This window comes from Sceloporus occidentalis, unplaced genomic scaffold (assembly GCF_023333645.1).
Source record: "Sceloporus occidentalis isolate IW3139 unplaced genomic scaffold, rSceOcc1.0.p SCAF_5, whole genome shotgun sequence".
Lineage (NCBI taxonomy): Eukaryota > Metazoa > Chordata > Lepidosauria > Squamata > Phrynosomatidae > Sceloporus > Sceloporus occidentalis.
This window is the reverse complement of record NW_028316985.1, coordinates 84,260,638-84,278,476: the sequence shown is the minus strand read 5'-3', so window position 1 is coordinate 84,278,476 and position 17,839 is coordinate 84,260,638. Positions and strand designations below refer to the sequence as shown.

The following is a 17,839-nucleotide window of genomic DNA, read 5'->3' as shown; positions in this document are numbered from 1 at the left end:
ATTCAAGCCCCATTAGTTATAATTGTAGTGCACTCCTGCGTGTGCGCCATTTTGTCCCTCCTTGCTTGCTGTCCACAAAGGACCAAAGCCGTGGACTTCGTCTGTGAACAGGGAGGGACAAGTGTAATTTATAACAACTAAGTATTCTGGAAGTGGAAGATTGGGGGATAGGGTACACAAGAATAGAAACTTAGTACAAACTCTCTTCAAAAACTACTAGCCCTTATTGCTCAAAAGGAAATATAGGGAAAGGAAAGATCAAACTTCACTCTAAACACTAGGAATTTATTTGCAAAACAATGTAAGTAAAAATCATATCTTACCTTTATCAACTCTAGAATGTCTTGTGATTGGATTATCCTGTCTTGCAATGGACATTGGCAATACTTTTCTACAGGAAATGTTTTCTGCATTGGCAGCTGCAGAAACTGTGGCACTTGCCGTTGATACATTAGACGTGCTCTGTGTCACAGATCCATCCAGGTTTTTTTCATCTGTATCAGAATCATCAGAATGTAGAGGATTTGTAAAACAAAGTGGAGCTCTAACTGAAAGCATGCTACTGTGATGATTGGTTGATTCAACGGAAGGGAGATCAGTTTGAGTCTGTTCATTCGGTGCTATCAACAGATTTTTAACACCATGACATAGAACAGCTGAAGATGTATCCCCTGGTACTGGTTCTGGCTGTATGTTGTTAGTTCCTTGTAATGACCATGTTGCATGCGCTTTTTCTTTAAGGGGCAAACAATCTGGTCTTTGCAGAGCATCAGCACCTACTACACACTGACATCCTTCTGAAAATGTTGCAGATTTATTAATTGGCTGCACATTGCATTCTATACAAGAGTTTTTTAAGGTATCTGTAGATGCATCTCCTGAGCCCAGCTCCTGCAGCTTAGCAGTCTTATCTACTGCACAAGGTGAACCAGTTTTAATTTTAATTGCATGTCCCCGATTCAAAAGGGTGTTGCCATCAAAGCTCCTAGGCCCCTCTTGAAGAGGTACCTTTTTAATTTCAAAACTCAAGTTGCACTCCAGCCTTTTCTCTGCGTGTTCAGAGACTTCATTCTTCCCTGGATCTTCTATTGATTTATTGTAGTTTTCATTGAGGTCAGTTGGGTGTTCTGAAGAAACCATGTGCAATACAGGCTTTGGGTGGTATCTATCATTGTCCTGCCACACTGTTGTGACAGTTGGATAGGCTGAAGGAGGTGATGGTGTCAGAATGGGTGGTACTGGATGAGGCTCTGGTGGCTGAAGAATTTCTTCTTTCACATCTCCTTCTACAAGGCAACTGAAGAATAATTATTGCATCAGTACTTCATAATTAAAGATATCAAAGCATTTATAAACATGTTATTAATCTAGTACAGACATACGGAAATAAGCTTTAGACCCTGCAGAATACAGTCACAATCACAGACATGTTATAGACATAAAAGCTGCAGTTTTTCAGATTAAAGTCAGGTATAGTTTGGCAAATAATTGCAGGAGCTTTAACTCCCCTCCCACAACAGCCTGAATTTTTACATCAAATGTATAAATAAAAGTCAAACCAGAAACGTATTGAGGATTAAGAAATCATTTAACACATATATGAAAAAGGCATCTTCTAATCACTGAAACCCATTATTTTGAGTTTATATTCTATAATAAAGCCTACAGTAATGTTAATTTTAGTTTTGCAAGCAGTCAAGAAAATCGTGCCCTCTTGTGGCCAAATCTGGAAAAAAATGTGTTGGGAGCATAGGTATCAAGCTCACAAAAGCAAATTGCAGACTGCATCAGTTTCTGGCAAGTCTTAGGAAATATCCAAGTGCCGTTCTGATGTTAATTCTTTTGTAAAGGATAGCATTCATGCAAAACTGATTAACTGGAATATCTGAAAAGTCTCCATATGACATCATTTCAGCATATTACTTCATAAGATTTCTACAATATTTTTCATTGAGTCCATAATGAAATAATTACTTAGCTTTCAAGTGGACCCATGCTGTGATACCTTTAATATGAACTGGTTTATTTTAACATGAACTTTCATGGAGCTTTCATTCCGAAATAAACCAGTTAATCTGAAGGGTGTCACAAAGACATTTTTTCATTTTGTTTTCTTCCCTTGCTCTCCATCTTTTTATACTGATATAGATCAACAGTTATCAATTTGTAAATAAAGTGCAAGGGAACCATTAAGGAACAATAACTCGAAAATTAACTTTAGCAAATCTGTGCAAGTTAAATCTACAAAACAACTCTATAACAGAATGCACTTTCCAAATTTTATGGTCAGAAGTCATGGTATGTTAACTTACACACCATACTAGAACACAGAAGTCACAAAGCATTGGAAATATGGGCAACAAATATATTATGTAAGAATGATAACTGCATCTGCTTACCTTCCTCCCCACCCCCCACCAACTCTATTTGCACATTACACTATATATATCATTATTTTAAAGTGCAAATTCTCATGACTGTACTGTCAGAAATATATGAAGGTAATAACAGAATAAATGATACCAAGTTCCACTGTAGTCTCTTCTAAACAAAACTTTCCATCACAATGAAAAAGCATATACAAAGGCCAAGAAAAATGACATTGTGGGCTAGAGATCAAATTCCACAAAGTCTCAGACAATCCACAAGAAACTAAAAAAGGACTGATTCAAGGAAGGGAACACAAATTGCCAGCTACCACAACCAAATACCTCAAGTTGCTTCAGGTGGAAAGTAGAATAATTTATATTAACTTTTTTAACCTATTGGGGGAAGTGTGATACATGAGATAGGATAATCTGAAGATTGCCAGTACAACTTTAAATTCACAGCAATCCACTGCTGTTAGATGGGGGCATGATGTCAGATATTCAATACATCCCCTACATTCAACTAGGTAAAAAGAATCCAAAATATGAAGTCAAAGGCTTTCATGGCCACCATCCACAGTTTTTTGTGGGTTTTTTGGGCTATGTGGCCATGTTCTAGAACAGTTTCTTCCTGACGTTTCGCCAGTATCTGTGGCTGGCATCGTCAAAGAAAGATGCTGGCGAAACATCAGGAAGAAACTCTTCTAGAACATGGCCACATAGCCTGAAAAACCCACAAAAAAGAATCCAAAATAGTTTTGAATCCTTCCTTATCATTAATATGGAGTTTTACTGTATTCTTCAGCATCAAAAGCTTGTTCAGTCACAGGTGAGAGAAGGCTACAATTTGATCACCTTATTATTAGCACTACAACAGGATGGGAAACATATGGGATTCCAGATATTTTTTATTGCAACTCCCATCAGTCCAAGCCAGCATCAGGATAATTGGCACTATAGCTCCAAATATGGAAAGTCACACATTGCATCCCTGACATTTTCAGATGTGATGAGTAGAATCTAAAACTGAATTAATGACTGATTCAGACAACCTGTTAAAGATCCATTTCCACATAACTAGCTGTTATGTGACTGTAGCCCTACAGAAGAAATGCATGAGGTGGGATGTTCTAACCAGCTCTGTCAAATTCCCACCTTCCATACAGAGCAGGACAAACATGTGCACTCATGAGATGAATACTCTATATAGGTTCCTCCCACATGATTTTGGAACACTGCAGGTGTAAAATTCTAAAGTACTTGAGGTACTACAGAAGAATGCCAGTTTTGTTGCTGCAGAGATTTACTTTCCAAGGATAGTGATTGTGTGAGTGGGAAAGGGCAAAGTGGCTATTGAGACTTACTCTCCCGCTCATCAAGTGACCTGAACAAAGCTTAGGAAATCAAATGCATCCATCATCAAATGGTGGAAATCACATGGCGTCACGGTGAGTCCCACTCTTTATTTCAAGTGACAGCACAATGGGTTTTATATCCCACTGCTGCCACCAAATTGTGAAGACCACTTTATTCCCCACCACTAAGCTTCTTCGATGACAGAACTCTGGGTCTTTTCATCCCACCGCTGCCACTTAATAGTCATGAGCACCTATATTTTTAACACAGTTTTTCTTATTAATTTGTGGCACTGCCATCTCTTTGTGACTGTCACTTTACCCTCAAAATATGTTTTGAATTGTTAGTAGCATGGTAAGTATTCAGGTTTCAGACGAGTCTTTCTTGAACAATAAAACTTTATTTTAAAAAATTTAACAATGGTTCATGTATTGAAATGTTTTATATACGTGTTATGGTTCCTTTTATACTCTCTCTCTAGAGAAAATTGGTTACTTTCACTTAAAACTAATACAATCTTTGTATTATGTTCCATTCTCAAACTGATCTCTACCCTAGGAAACCAGGCTAACTAAATTCCACAGGATATCCCACTCCAGCAACTCTCTTTCTCAGAGTTCTGGACCTATACTGGGAGGGAGTCCCTTACTTTTGGATCCTACCCCTAACCATATCTGTCTCACACTTGAACCCTCACTACAACTGTCTCTCTCTGGAATTCACTGAAACCCATCTAACTTCCAACTGTCCCCAACAGACTTTTTATCAACACCAGCCTTCAATTTGATTATTGTGTTATACTGTTGTATACTTTTGCATATTTTTTGAGGAACTGTAAACTGCTTTGATCTGCTGGAAAAGCAGTATAAAATAAAGTTTTTATTATTATTATATTATTATTATTATGATTGACTGCCTCCAGCTGTTGCTAAGGCTCCCCCTATTATGCCTTCTCTCCACATATGGGTCCATTCAAAATTGTTTCCAAGGAATTATCAAAACCATTCTTTGCTTCAGGAGTACCTGCGAGTTCGAGGTGGCTTTGGTGGAGGAGAATCTGGTTTCTCAAGGTCTGCAGAACTGTCAGTATTCTCTGTGTTAACCTCGTTCTGTCAAGAAAATTAAATCCCAGTTTTATTCAATTAAAGTGTTTTATTCAAAATTTAAGAAATATGTTCACAGAAAGCTGACCCCCCCCCCCCAAAAAAAAACAGTTCTAGAAAGAGAATGAAGATACAGGATATAACTTAGGCATTACTACATTAATTGCACAGGTTTCCGTTCTAATAGGCATTTTTACAAGCATGATTATTAGTAGGAATCCAAACTTAATATCTAAAAATCATAATTCTAAAATAAAGTACCGTATTTTCCGGCGTATAAGACGACTGGGCGTATAAGGCGACCCCCAACTTTTCCAGTTAAAATAAAGAGTTTGGGATATACTCGCCGTATAAGACTACCCCTCTTCCAACACACACCAAATAAAATTTTTAAAAACCATCAGATTTGATTTCAATATTGTAATTTTAATTCAAATGCTTATGACATGCAGGTACTTAGCAGGAAACCTTGTTGTATACAAAGCCTGCTTGGATTGGTCAGCTCTCCCTGCCTGCCCAGCCCTCCCTGTCTCCAAGACTATCAGAGCGGCAGCTGCTTTCATACGATCGTCGCATATGGTGGGGATGCGGCCATTTTTGAGCTCCCCCCACCAAATGCAGTGACTGCAGATTCTCCAGTCCGGCTTGGAAGTTTCAGCACCTGCCCTATAAGACAACACCCGGCGTATAAGACGCCCCCTGACTTTTGAGAAGATTTTCCTGGGTTAAAAAGTAGTCTTATACGCCAGAAAATACAGTATTTCACAAACTAAATATTTTCAATTTTTCTGGGGAAAAGCAAAAATACCGGGGGGGGGGGATCCTGAACCTGCCCCCATCCCCAGTCTTCCCCATCTCTGACCAAGTGCAATTAAGCCAGATTTTTATATAAGGGATACTAAATACTAAATATAATAATGAAGCAATGACAAGCTATATGTCTGCTGGGCAAATGTCTTTAAACATGGCAGATAAAAGAGAGCAGACAAGCTTTTCAAAAGCAGTAAGAGGAAGAAAAATAATGATTAACTATACAAATGCTGCAATATATAAATTGGCTGTAAAAGATGACTCATCATTTGGTTCTGAGAAAAGATTTCATTTTAAGATGAAAGATGCTATTTCAAAACAATAACCAGAGAATTTGGAGGAAGGATACAAGGGCAATGACAACAGATCAAGTTGTGTAGAGCAAGGAAGGGCTAAAGAAAAAACAGAGCCAAGAGCAGACTGCTGGAGATCTATGAATATAAGTCCAGGACTTAAATCATTTAATAAGATTAAAAGCAGTGATCTATTGAACTGGCCAAATGCACCATATACTCTCAGCCCATTCAGTATATTGTATATACACAATGTTGCCATTACAAAACATTGACAGAAATGCACTTATGGCTGAAGGGTAAGTGTTCAACTGCTTACAGGCAAATGTTTACTCATGCTACCTGCAACATCACCATTCCCTTTTGCATTAAAGGTACTTGTGGAAGAGGCCAGTGCATTTCCAATTGTGTACCCAATTAATGGACCAAATGTTATAGCTACTGAACATTTGGATTAAGACATTAGCTTCTGGCACTGAAGACACAAGGGGCAGTGAGGGAGAAGAACCGCAGGCGTTTGTAATGCATGTTACAAAGATGAGCTCATCCACTGTGGAAAAGAACAGATGGTGGTCTTAAGAGGAAAACCCCTTGCCTTTCTAAATCAGATTGTCTTCAGCCAACTTATTGCCTATTTGCCTAGACAAATGTTGTTCTGTTGTATTCCGATAGTTATAGTTAAGAAAGATTTTACTCCTGACAAAGATATTATGTAGTACATTAGAGCTTGATCTATTAATTTTCAAAAGCCGATTGTATGTTTCTGTCATCAGCTGATACTTATGAACCACAATATGGATTATGAAAAAAATTGTCCAGTAGCACCAAAGTCATATTCTGGCTAACAACTATGGCTAGATTATAGTGAAAACAAAGAGAGAGCAAACAGTAACCTTGACAAGAAAATACATGGAACTTTCACACACATTCTGTGTTGGAGCATCCGCCTTAGGAATCTGAAAGGCATTCAAAATTTCCCCACTAAATGGCCAACTAAATTATAAAACACATGGTCGCCTGAGTCGGTAATATGTCAGTGTATAACTGTTACACTGGGTAGGAAATCCTTTGGGTGTAAGGAGACTTCATTGGAAAAAGTACAGGGAAGAAGGAAATCTCCAAACAGAAGAATCCCCACTGTTATCTCCAATTACTGACTAGAAATAACAGCAGGGAATATTTTCTACACTAGAATCCAGAGGTTGGGCTCAGAAGTAAGCCTTCATGGGCCAGATCCACCACCTCTATGGGCAGGTTAGATTTAGGGCCAGCAGCTCTTCCCAAACCCTATTTATACCTTAGCAAAACCTTAGCACTACATTTTTATCTAGCACTTAAAATTTAAGTTTTTTTCTAAAGGGCTTATTAGCTTGTATTAAAAATTAGAACTCATTATGAGCAAGGTTTGTTCTGCTTTAAGAAGACATAATCCAGACTATTATTGCAATTTCATCTCATCTTCCAAAACAGAGATACAGATGGGGCTCAGGCCTACAATAACTGAATTATGAGGCAACCATATATTCCAAACCAAATAAATCCCTTAATAACTACATTAAGTAAAGATGTGATCTAACTGGCATCAATCCTGTTCTTTAATACAGCCGGCCCTTCTTATACACGGATTTTTTATACACGGATTCAAGTACACAAGGTTTGAAAATGTTCAAAAAAAGTATAAACTCCAAATAGCAAACCTTGATTTTCCATTTTTTATAAGGGGCATCATTTTGCTATGTCATTATATTTAATGGGACTTGAGCAAACATGATTTTGTTATACATGGGGGATCTTGGAACCAAACCCCAGCGTATAACAAGGGTCCACTGTATTTTAAAAAAATGACAGGAAAAGATCCAGTAGTGTCATTGTGTGAGTGCGGGGGGTACGACCTGCACATGCTGGCACCCCAGATGAGGGGTGACACCCAATCAAGCCCTCTTCTAGCTGAGGTGAAGGGGCTAGTGTACCCCTTGTGGCTTTGTCACCAATCTGGCTTTCTCCCTGAGGAGGGAGCCAAGGCAGTGGCAAGGGCAGTAAGTGAGCAAGGAAGTGTGAGAGGAGGGGAGGGCAGGCCACCCCCCTCAGCAACCCCACGCACACACCAGGTGACACCAAGCCTGGTGACGCCACTGCAGAGAGCCATTCAATTTGGCTGGGCTTATTAGTCATACCATATTTATATTTATGTATTAAACTGACAGCATTCAGGACTACACACAACAATAGGTGAACACACTAGCCACTGTCAAACTAGTGAAAGGAATCTAGGATTCAGCTCTCTGCTGGACTTAGAATGGCATCAACATCCCAGAGATGCCAGCATAACACATAAGAAAATTCCTTAATTTCAATATTCGATGTTTACTTTCCAGAACACAGTCTGTCAGAAGCCATATAAGAACTATTTAATGTGGTAACTAATGTGCTTGAGGTTACATTTCTTGGATTAGTCAGTTATTTGAGCAATATACTGGGCAACATATTTTCAAGTTGTGGCTTTCTAGAAATGAAATGTGTCTAGGAAACTGAAGAAGCACTGGTCATACAGGATAGACAAGAATACACTTACTTCACAACTTCAGTTAAATCAATATACAACTTTGACATTAGTCTAGTTCAAGGGTGGGAATCATGCAGTTCTCCATATGTTGTTACTGTTGAGCACCTTCAAATTATTTCTGGCTTATGGCAACCCTAAAGCAACTCTATCACAAAGTTTTCTTGGCACAATTTGTTCAAAAGCGGTTTGCCTTTGCTTTCTGCTGAGGCTGAGAGAGTGTGTACTGCAAAGTTAGTTCCAGAAAAAACTCACTAAGAGGTTGTGTGGTCCAAATCTTTGTGGTCTCATTTAAGGCTGGTCTTTCTTGTGTTATTGCCTTCAAATCTATTTCAATTTACGGCAACCTTATCCTCCAAATCTCACACACACACACACATTATGAGGTTTGCCATTGGCTTCTTCTAAGGTTGAAAGTGTGTAACTTGCTAAAAAAAAACCAAGGGTTTTCTGTGGATGAGCAGTGATTCAAACCCTGAGAGTCCTAGCCCAACTCTCAAAGCTCTATACCATGTTGCCTCTCCAAAGTTAGTCATACAAATATCAAAACTATAAACTGTCATAGGAACCCCTTATATCACATTGTGCTAATTTTCACGTGAGGATCCCAAAGGCAGTCTCTATATAAATACTCCGCATGCATTAGGGCTTCCCTTTCCCATTGCACCTCCTCACACAAGAGTGAAAGTCATGGAGGGAAAAGCCTCTTTTATAGCATAATTGTCCAGAAATATTTCACAAAACGTACTTGCAATTTATTTTTATTTTAAGCGCTAGTCTAGCATGTGACCAATTGACAGTAATTAGTGACAGCATGATATAATCTACAAGAGTCTACCTTCTTCTTGAGTTAGAATTCCTTCCCTGCCTTCACAGTATCCAAAGAGAAGCTCCTGACAAATCCAGAATCCAACAGACTGAGATTCATCATGACATACAGTGAGCACTGTTGGTTTTTATGACAATGATGCAATTAATTAATTCCAGTTTTAGGTCCATATTTTAAAGGAACTATCTAAAATTCTGCACCCTGTCCCCAAACAGGTTCAGACTAAGACCTGGAATGGATTCAGTGGCCCAATGACATGGGACCCACCACTAAAAACAGGAGAAAATTGTACCACCTTCCTTTCACATAACTGCTGCAGGTAAGAAAGTATTTTCTGCTCACAGGCTTGCAAGACTGGAGGTGAGACAAGAACAAAAAAAGGAGTTTCTAACCAATGAAACCAATGCTAAATAAAGCTTTAAGAGAAACTGTCAAAGTGTATCAGTAAAAGAATTTTGTGAACTGAAGTTACTAGAAATATAGGAATTCTAATGAGAAGAGCTCCCAAGTGGTAACAAACTCATACAAAGAAGAATAATCTTTAATTCCTGATCATCACTAAACGAATAAGACATACAGAACAAAAGCAATGCAACTCCAAAGAAATGCTACTATTTTAAAATATACTTAAGGTGTAAAAAAAAAAAAACCAAAACATACCAAGCCATCTGCAATTTTCCAATTTGCACAACTCTCATATTTTTGTAGTTGCTTTTCAAACAACTGTGCTATGGCTCGATGAACAAGTTCATACTGTTCCTATGTACAAGATAAAGACAAAGATTAACATTGAGATACACACATCATTTCAGAAAGGCTATTTTACCCAAGCAATCATGCCACAGTCATATATAGTGGTTTGGTTTATTTTTATTTTTACAAAGGCAATATTACCTTCGTTTGTACTGCAGAATGCCTCTGTGTCCTCATTTCTTGTATTAAACTAAACACATTGAACTCCTCTGGTATTTTCTGTGATAGAAAAGAGCAAAACGTTTTCTGTGGAAATACTTTGTTTCAAAGGTTATCTATTCAGCTTTCAGTATCTGCAGATGCTACATTTCTATTGTAATTTTGCACTTTAAGAACTGGAAGCACAAAAAAAGTCACTGCATTATCCCCAGGAAAAGTAAATGAAAAAGGGTACTAGTTCACTTAAATCTCATTTTCAAATTATTCTCAATTTTCCACATGGACTACAGCTCCATTACTCTACTATAAAATCTCTGCTTTAATCACTGCCATAAGATGACCTAGTTTTTCAGCATTTAGATTGCTATAAACCCTCCTTACCCCAGCTTTCAACAAATTCCATGTATAATCTATGGCACAGATGGCTCCTGTTCTTCCACACCCTGCGCTAAAGGGGGGGAAAGAAAAGCACAATTATGGAAAAGCAGATTGAAAACTCTACATTTTGTTTATACACACTGAATACTTAACAGGAAGTATTAATTTTAGAAGACATTTTAATAAATAATATTTTAAAAAGAAATATTACTATAATTCTGAATTACTATCAATAACAATGTCATAATAAGCAGACTCATGTTAACAGCAAAAGCATTAATTTCCAATTAAACAATACGGTGAAGATTTTGTCTATTTTATGTATAGTACATGAACTACATACAGGACATTCTGTAAAAATGAAGCCAAGATAATGCATTTAATTGACACCCTGCAACTTTGCATTTTATTCCATGAGCAAACATCAGATGCAGTAGGGAGCAAAAATAATTTTAATATATAGCATCCAAAATGTTTTCAAAGAGGCTAGTCACAGAATTCAGAATATTATATTTAGCCATTATAAACTTGTTTCAAAGCAGATTTCACTAACATGTTCTTACTCTTGCCAAGAACTTTGAGCAATTTACTATCATAACACTTTAAAATGTATCTTAAAGGTTACGATCCCACTGTATTGCCAAAAGAATTATTATCTAGATGATCCGTGGCAAATAGGAAGAGCTGAAGTCACAAGAACGGAAGCTGTGCGTTATGATAGACACATTCTCAACTAAAAGCCTAGCTAGAAACAGAGAAAATAATGTTGATAGTATACATTGGGATGTTCTGATTCCTATCATAAGTTATCTCTAGGCCTCAGGACAGATAACCATTTTGAACAGGTATTTTATGCTCTCAATTCTAGAGTTATACAGACACAGAAACTGCAAGTGCTGAAAGTTATCCAAATAATACTTTCTAGGATCTCCAATTTAAAGTTCTGTAGTAACAATCACCCAGAAATTTTAATACCTGCAATGTATACAAATAGGAACATCTTCATGCTCTTGATATTCTCTCATTAAACTAATCATGTCCAGAATAGAATCAAAAGATGAAGGAACATCATGGTCAGGCCAATTAACATAATGAAATTGATATACCCGACGTGTTTCCTAAAGGAAAAGAAGAAGTATTACACATTTGAAGATTGTATTTTCAAAACCTCAATTTTTGGCAACAGATCAGAACTAAAGCAAAAAACATCATAAAAAAGATAAAATAAAACCACTGAAATACTGTTTGCACTACTTCACACAAATGCACAGACACGTCCATATTGTTATGCTTCAATAGGCAACCACACTACATTAGTGATTATACAGAACAGGCCTATATGTCTATTCTTTCACTAGGATTTTAGAATTCTCATACTTTAAATTGTTAACTACAGTGTTTAATTATGTTTGTGTGGTGCTTTTTGCCTTCAAGTCATTTACAATTTATGGAGCCCCTAAGGTGAACTTATCATAGGGTTTTCTTGGCAAGTTTCTTCAGAGGGGGTTTGCCATTGCTATCCTCTAAGGCTGGAAAGCTATGACTTGCCCAAGGTCACCCAGTAGGTTTTCATGGCTGAGTAGGGATTTGAACTCTGCTTTCCAGAGTCATAGTCCAGTGCTCAAACCACTACACCACACTACAATATAACATTATACTTGTAACAAATTAATACAAGGGCAAATGCTTCATGCAGCTCCACCAAAAGAAAACAAATAGCCTAATATGATTCACACAAATTCTGCGTGATTCAGACAAATTCTGAGGGTGAAGAACCCATACCACCAGCCCTGAAAATCCACTGAGGGCCACTCACAAACAGTGCCATACCACCAAATTTCAGAGCATTTCCAACTAAAAGGAAGTGTGGGGGTCACATGAGCCTTGTTTCTGAAGATAATGCTGGGAAGCTTCTAGAGGGGTAACTGTCTTCAAAACAGAGCATACTATTTTAAAATGGAAGTGTTTCAGGAAAGGGTTATTTTGCAGGTAAACCAGTAAGATTTGAAAAGAAAAGTGTTTAAGTAACATGTCAGCAATAGAGAGGTACACAAAAATGGTCAAGGGGCCCATGGAGCCCACAGACTGCATATTGCCCAACTGGTAAAAGCCAATGTCCTATAAACATTAAATGAAAAAGACATTCAGCCAACCTATGAGACTTTTACACGTATATCCATGCATACTATCCTAGTCTACACAAGATACTGTTCAAAAAGTCAATCACAACAGATTATAGACAGACACATGTTACATCATTCAAATTTGGTACAAACTGTGCAGAATTTAGGAACAGGTCTCAAGTTTTTGTTTCCCAAGAATCACAGATTAATTTTAAGCATCAGAAACATCTTGCAAAATTATCAAGTAAAACCTGTCAAAAAAACAGTCTAAGTTCATCCCAGATGCAAACGATTCAGTCAGTTTATAAAAATAAACCTAAAGTGAGCATGAAAAGGGCTTTAAAATGGCTCACAGCATTTGAAGCAGCACTTAAATCCCACAAATTAGCAAGTGAAGGAGTGCCATCTGAAAGTCATGATTACTCAGCAAAAGCCAGATGGCTAAGGAAACCCATTTTGTGTTTTCTGGATATTAGTTTTTCATTAGGGTTGACAGCTGTACATATAGCCCTGGCCTTGCCTACCCAATAGCTTGTTCACTAATTTTACACTGCTCCCTGGTTTTATTCCTAGTGCTACCACAGTGGCTATTCTAACAATCTACCCCAATGGCGGACACCCACATTTTTACTTTAGCAGGTAAAAAGACATCATAGCTATGTTCTTTGTTTCCATGGATAAAAGCTGTTATATAGGAATGGCAAACAGTCTCTCTTATGACAGGTTCACATTAGGTTTGCTATAAGTCAGAAACGACTTGAAGGCACAAAACAACAACAACAAATGGGAATATTCTAGCTATCAAGGCAATGACCGTATATAACACAAGCAGGGAAAGAGTGCCTCGCCAAACTATACTAGACTTCACCCCTCATCAACCTTTTCCAGTGCAGCCAATAATGACCATGGGAGCTGCAATCCAACAATACCTGATGGCCTCATGTTCTCCAACCCTGCTTGTGTTTCATCTTATTTGTCATTCTCCACCTGAAAAGAAGCCTAAAATCGTGGTGACAATGACAGGGGAAATGTCAAGAGGGCTATGATACAGTAGAATTTCCTAGCCAGCTACTTGCCACAGGGCAATTGCAATTCAATCTCTATGTTATCCCAAGCTCAACAACTTCATGGATTTGAAAGCAGATATTTGGCAGCTGATGCACCACCGCTACCATCACTTCATCAACAGGCTCTCAAAATAACAAACGTATCATGTTTGATTTGGGTAGAGGACACCGCTTTATCTACTTACATTCTGAAATTTGAATAACAAAGTTCTAATATAGTAGTCAGTTCTGACTTGCTCAGCTTCCTAAACAAAAAGGAAATATTTGTCAATAGATAGGAACTTCACAAAATTCAACTTTAATACTGTAATATTATAATACCGTAATATTCATTCATCCTGGTACCACAACAAGCCAAAGCTTGTAACTTTAGCTAGGGAGAGGAGAAGGACAAGTCAGAGTGATGGGTTCAGATGCCACAATAAACAAGCCATGGATGGCAATTCTGTGGTTTCTTTAACTAGTCCTGCCTGTAATGTGAACAATCAGGCAACATGCACTAGCATTTACTGCTGGTATAAAGAACACAAATAAAGTTAAACTGTGATTATTTAAAAATAGAAATGAAAGCTTCCAATCTCCTCCTGGCAACCAGGATGAAAGGGCAGGGTACAAGCCCAAAGTTCACCAATGTAACGAAAACATAATCCAATTGCCTAGGTTTAATATGTTATAGCTTCAATGAGAGACCTCCAGTTAACTCTTTTTTTTCAACATTCAATCATTCTTAACATGAAAGAAAATTTCAGTGCAGCATCATTGAGGCTTGCTAGTCATCTCAAAATCAAAATTTTACAAGTCTACTCATGCAGTTCTTTGATTTCTTCATTGCAAAGTACTTCTACATTGCTTCAACACTATAGAAACTCAAAAGTACTGCAAATAAGCAACATGTGATCTTGTGCAGAAATTGAGAGGATTGTTTTGTTCTGAAGTACCAATTACAAGTTTAAGGATTATCACCACCGACAAAATACTCACACAAGAAATATGAAATGGTCCAAAAGTAATGCCTTCTTCCCCATACAGAGGCCAGTAACGTTCACATTTTTTCTGTTACCCAAAAAAATGCAATTTTAGAATCAACAAACACATATATTTATAAATATATGAAAGAAGATGGATTGATAGAGCTATCATAAATCCTCGCTAGCTCTCTCAAATTTTTAGACATTTCAGTAGTCAATCTCATTTCATTAGATACACAATCTACCCCTGGAGGCTCCCATTTCACTCTTGAGATTTTATACTAAAGTTCCTTAGCATGTACTCCTACTTACCCTGCTCCCAGTATATTTAGCAGACCTACCCACTGTGAAATTCTAGAGTATTTTAAAGTGTTTTTAAATGTTTTTAAAACATCTTTTGCTGCTATTGTTTTTATAATACCTCCCTACACATCATACTATGAAGGTTGTGCAAGAAAATGGGTGCTTTTTCATTAACACTAATAAATGCCATTTTATTTATTGTAATATTGGGACCATCTAAAACTAGAAGTTTGAATTTAACTCCGTTCGCACCTATAGTATATTGACTTTCACAAACAAGCAAATCAATACTATTTATACATACCCTTCCCATTTCAAACTCTCGACAAGCCATTACAATAATCTGGAACCAAAAAAAAAAGAAAGAAAGAAAAGAAATCGTACAAAGCTTCCAAAAACTTTGTGCAATTATACCTTTGCATATGTAAATTCATTGCTGATTTCTGATCACAGGTGTAAAATGTACTACAGCTTAATATGCCATATATACTCAACTATAAGTCGACCTCATGTAAAGGTCGAGGGCAGGTTTTGGGGCCAAAATTATGGATTTTGATATGACTCATGGAAGTCAAGAGGAAAACTTAGGGGTGTGTAACAAAGAATGCAAAGGGTGAAGCAAAGGAAAACAGTGCCAGAAACTTACAAAATTCCAGCAGGCATAACTGTTTGTGCTCATACTAAAGGCTTCATGGATGAGAATAATAATTAATAATAATTTGTTTTATTTATATACCGCTATTCCAAAGATCATAGCGGTGAACAGCAAGTAAGCTAATTAGCAAGTAAGGGGGTTGAATGCTTCCAGAACAGATGACACTCTTGCCTTTCAGCAGAGGATGGTTCCTTTTTTATAAGAATTAACATAAAATACAGTACTTACACTGACCTGGGAATAAGCCGACTCGGCTTTTGGAGTCAATTTTTGACTAAAATTTCTAGACTTATACCTGAGTATATACAGTACATCAGCATGCCAAACATTATATTTTGCATGTGCTAGCATTTAACATGACTAATAGTATCTAACCAACATTCTGATTGTCAACATCAACAGCACAGTCTTATTCTAGGTATCTTCTCTTGTATATGCACTTATCTCTGGCTACCCAGATAGTGTTAGATTACAACTTCCATCCTCCTTGACCCTGGTCATGCAGCCTGGGGGCAATGGAAATTATTGTCAAACATTTGGGGTTCCAACATTGGGAAAGTCTGCTTTAATTTAGCTGACACAAAAGGAAGACCATGAAGTAGCACACCCAATACTGATGTCTGAGGACCCAAAATTTGGCTTGCTTGGCCAGCTTGCTATTTTCAGGATCCTACTCTCTAAAAGGGCACAGTATCATCTTTGACGTCATGTTATGTCTCAAACAAACCACAGCATGAAGTCAGCAAAACATCTGTCCCTCATTCCAAGTCTAAGTTCCGACCTGAAGAGGAGGACACAGAAAACAAACCCCTGTCCCAACATTTCTAAGATAAAGAAATTAATGGAAAGGGCTGCTCTGTTTCTGTCCCCAACCCAAGTATACTTTGCATACACAAGTAAGCTAAGATACACTTTATTTTGTTTATATGCTACCTTTCTTCCAAAGTGGGACCCAAGGCGACTCACAGAGAAAATCAGTTAAAACCTAACAATAGTTTTTAAAACCCATTACCTCTCCCATTCCATTCAGGAATGAAGGAGTGAGGTAAAAGCACATCAGCATGTTCATGATCACAATCTGTGGTAGCAGGAGATATGGGAAGCCCATGCATTTTTACCTACTGTCACCAGGTAAGTGGGCAGCTGTGGATGGGAGGGTGGGTGGCAGAGGTGTTTGCATTTGCCTACGCTTGTCTCTCTAGGTTTGGGTACCTATGGCAAAGTAGGTGAACAAGATTATCCAACCCTGGTAATGTTCCAAAGTGTGCCGATCCCTCAAGGCACAGGGACAAGCTAGTGGTTATGGAACACAGCTGTATGCATGTGTGCCAACACAGCTGTTTTGAAGAGTGGGCCAGCAGCATCAACTGTTTGCATATACTTGGATGACATTTCACTTCACTGGTCAATAAAGACAGCATGAGTTAGAACATGTCAAATTCCAAGGGCATCTTCAAAATCTTTCTGAGAACAGCATAGGATGGGGACTGTGAGGCTATCATTCATGCCATAATGTTTGCAAGGTCATACATTGAAAAAAGTTTAGTACAAAATATGTTTCCATCACCAAAGGAAATCAATCCTTATATGAAATACTTACCACAACATTGTACTCCCATATCATCCTCCAGAAATCTATTACTGTATTTGCAAGTGGTCCCTGGGTAGCAACATATGCTTTTGGCCCATGTACTCCCTAAAATTTCAACATAAAACTGAATGTAATAACAGTTGCAAACATGCCATGAAATTGTTCTTAGGCATAAAAGCTCCTAGAGTGAAGCCGCTACAGATGAAACTTGTGAAACACCAGCATTTCAAAAGACATATATAAAATGTCAACATTTTTTTTTTAATCCAAGGGTAACATAATGGACAAATATTGCTACATTTACAAACTTGAAAAAAAAGTAATGGGCTACAGATTAATAAAAGTTGGAAGAGACCACCCCCTATATACAGTTTATACAATTGTATATATAGATTGTATAAAAAAATTACTTCGTATCACATAAGTAATTAGCAAAAATATAAGACACCCATTGTAAAATCACATAATAAGCATTCTTAAGCCTCTTGTGTATTTCTGTCACTTCATTTGCCTGATTACTCT

The 17,839-nt window shown here is 37.6% G+C and overlaps 1 protein-coding gene across 2 annotated transcripts in view; it reads right to left on the bottom strand.

Annotated features, from left to right (window-relative positions):
• PTPN12 (protein tyrosine phosphatase non-receptor type 12) overlaps positions 1–17,839 on the bottom strand; it is a 76,589-nt gene that overhangs the window by 11,156 nt on the left and 47,594 nt on the right. For both annotated transcript variants that reach the window (XM_089524606.1, XM_089524607.1), the window contains exons 4-13: positions 17,327–17,422; positions 15,376–15,414; positions 14,782–14,853; positions 13,986–14,045; positions 11,586–11,728; positions 10,614–10,680; positions 10,215–10,292; positions 9,981–10,079; positions 4,749–4,834; positions 324–1,297 (exon numbers count right to left, since the gene is read on the bottom strand). In XM_089524606.1, the coding sequence (XP_089380732.1) occupies positions 324–1,297; positions 4,749–4,834; positions 9,981–10,079; positions 10,215–10,292; positions 10,614–10,680; positions 11,586–11,728; positions 13,986–14,045; positions 14,782–14,853; positions 15,376–15,414; positions 17,327–17,422 (1,714 nt within the window). The remainder of the gene's footprint in view (positions 1–323; positions 1,298–4,748; positions 4,835–9,980; positions 10,080–10,214; positions 10,293–10,613; positions 10,681–11,585; positions 11,729–13,985; positions 14,046–14,781; positions 14,854–15,375; positions 15,415–17,326; positions 17,423–17,839) is intronic.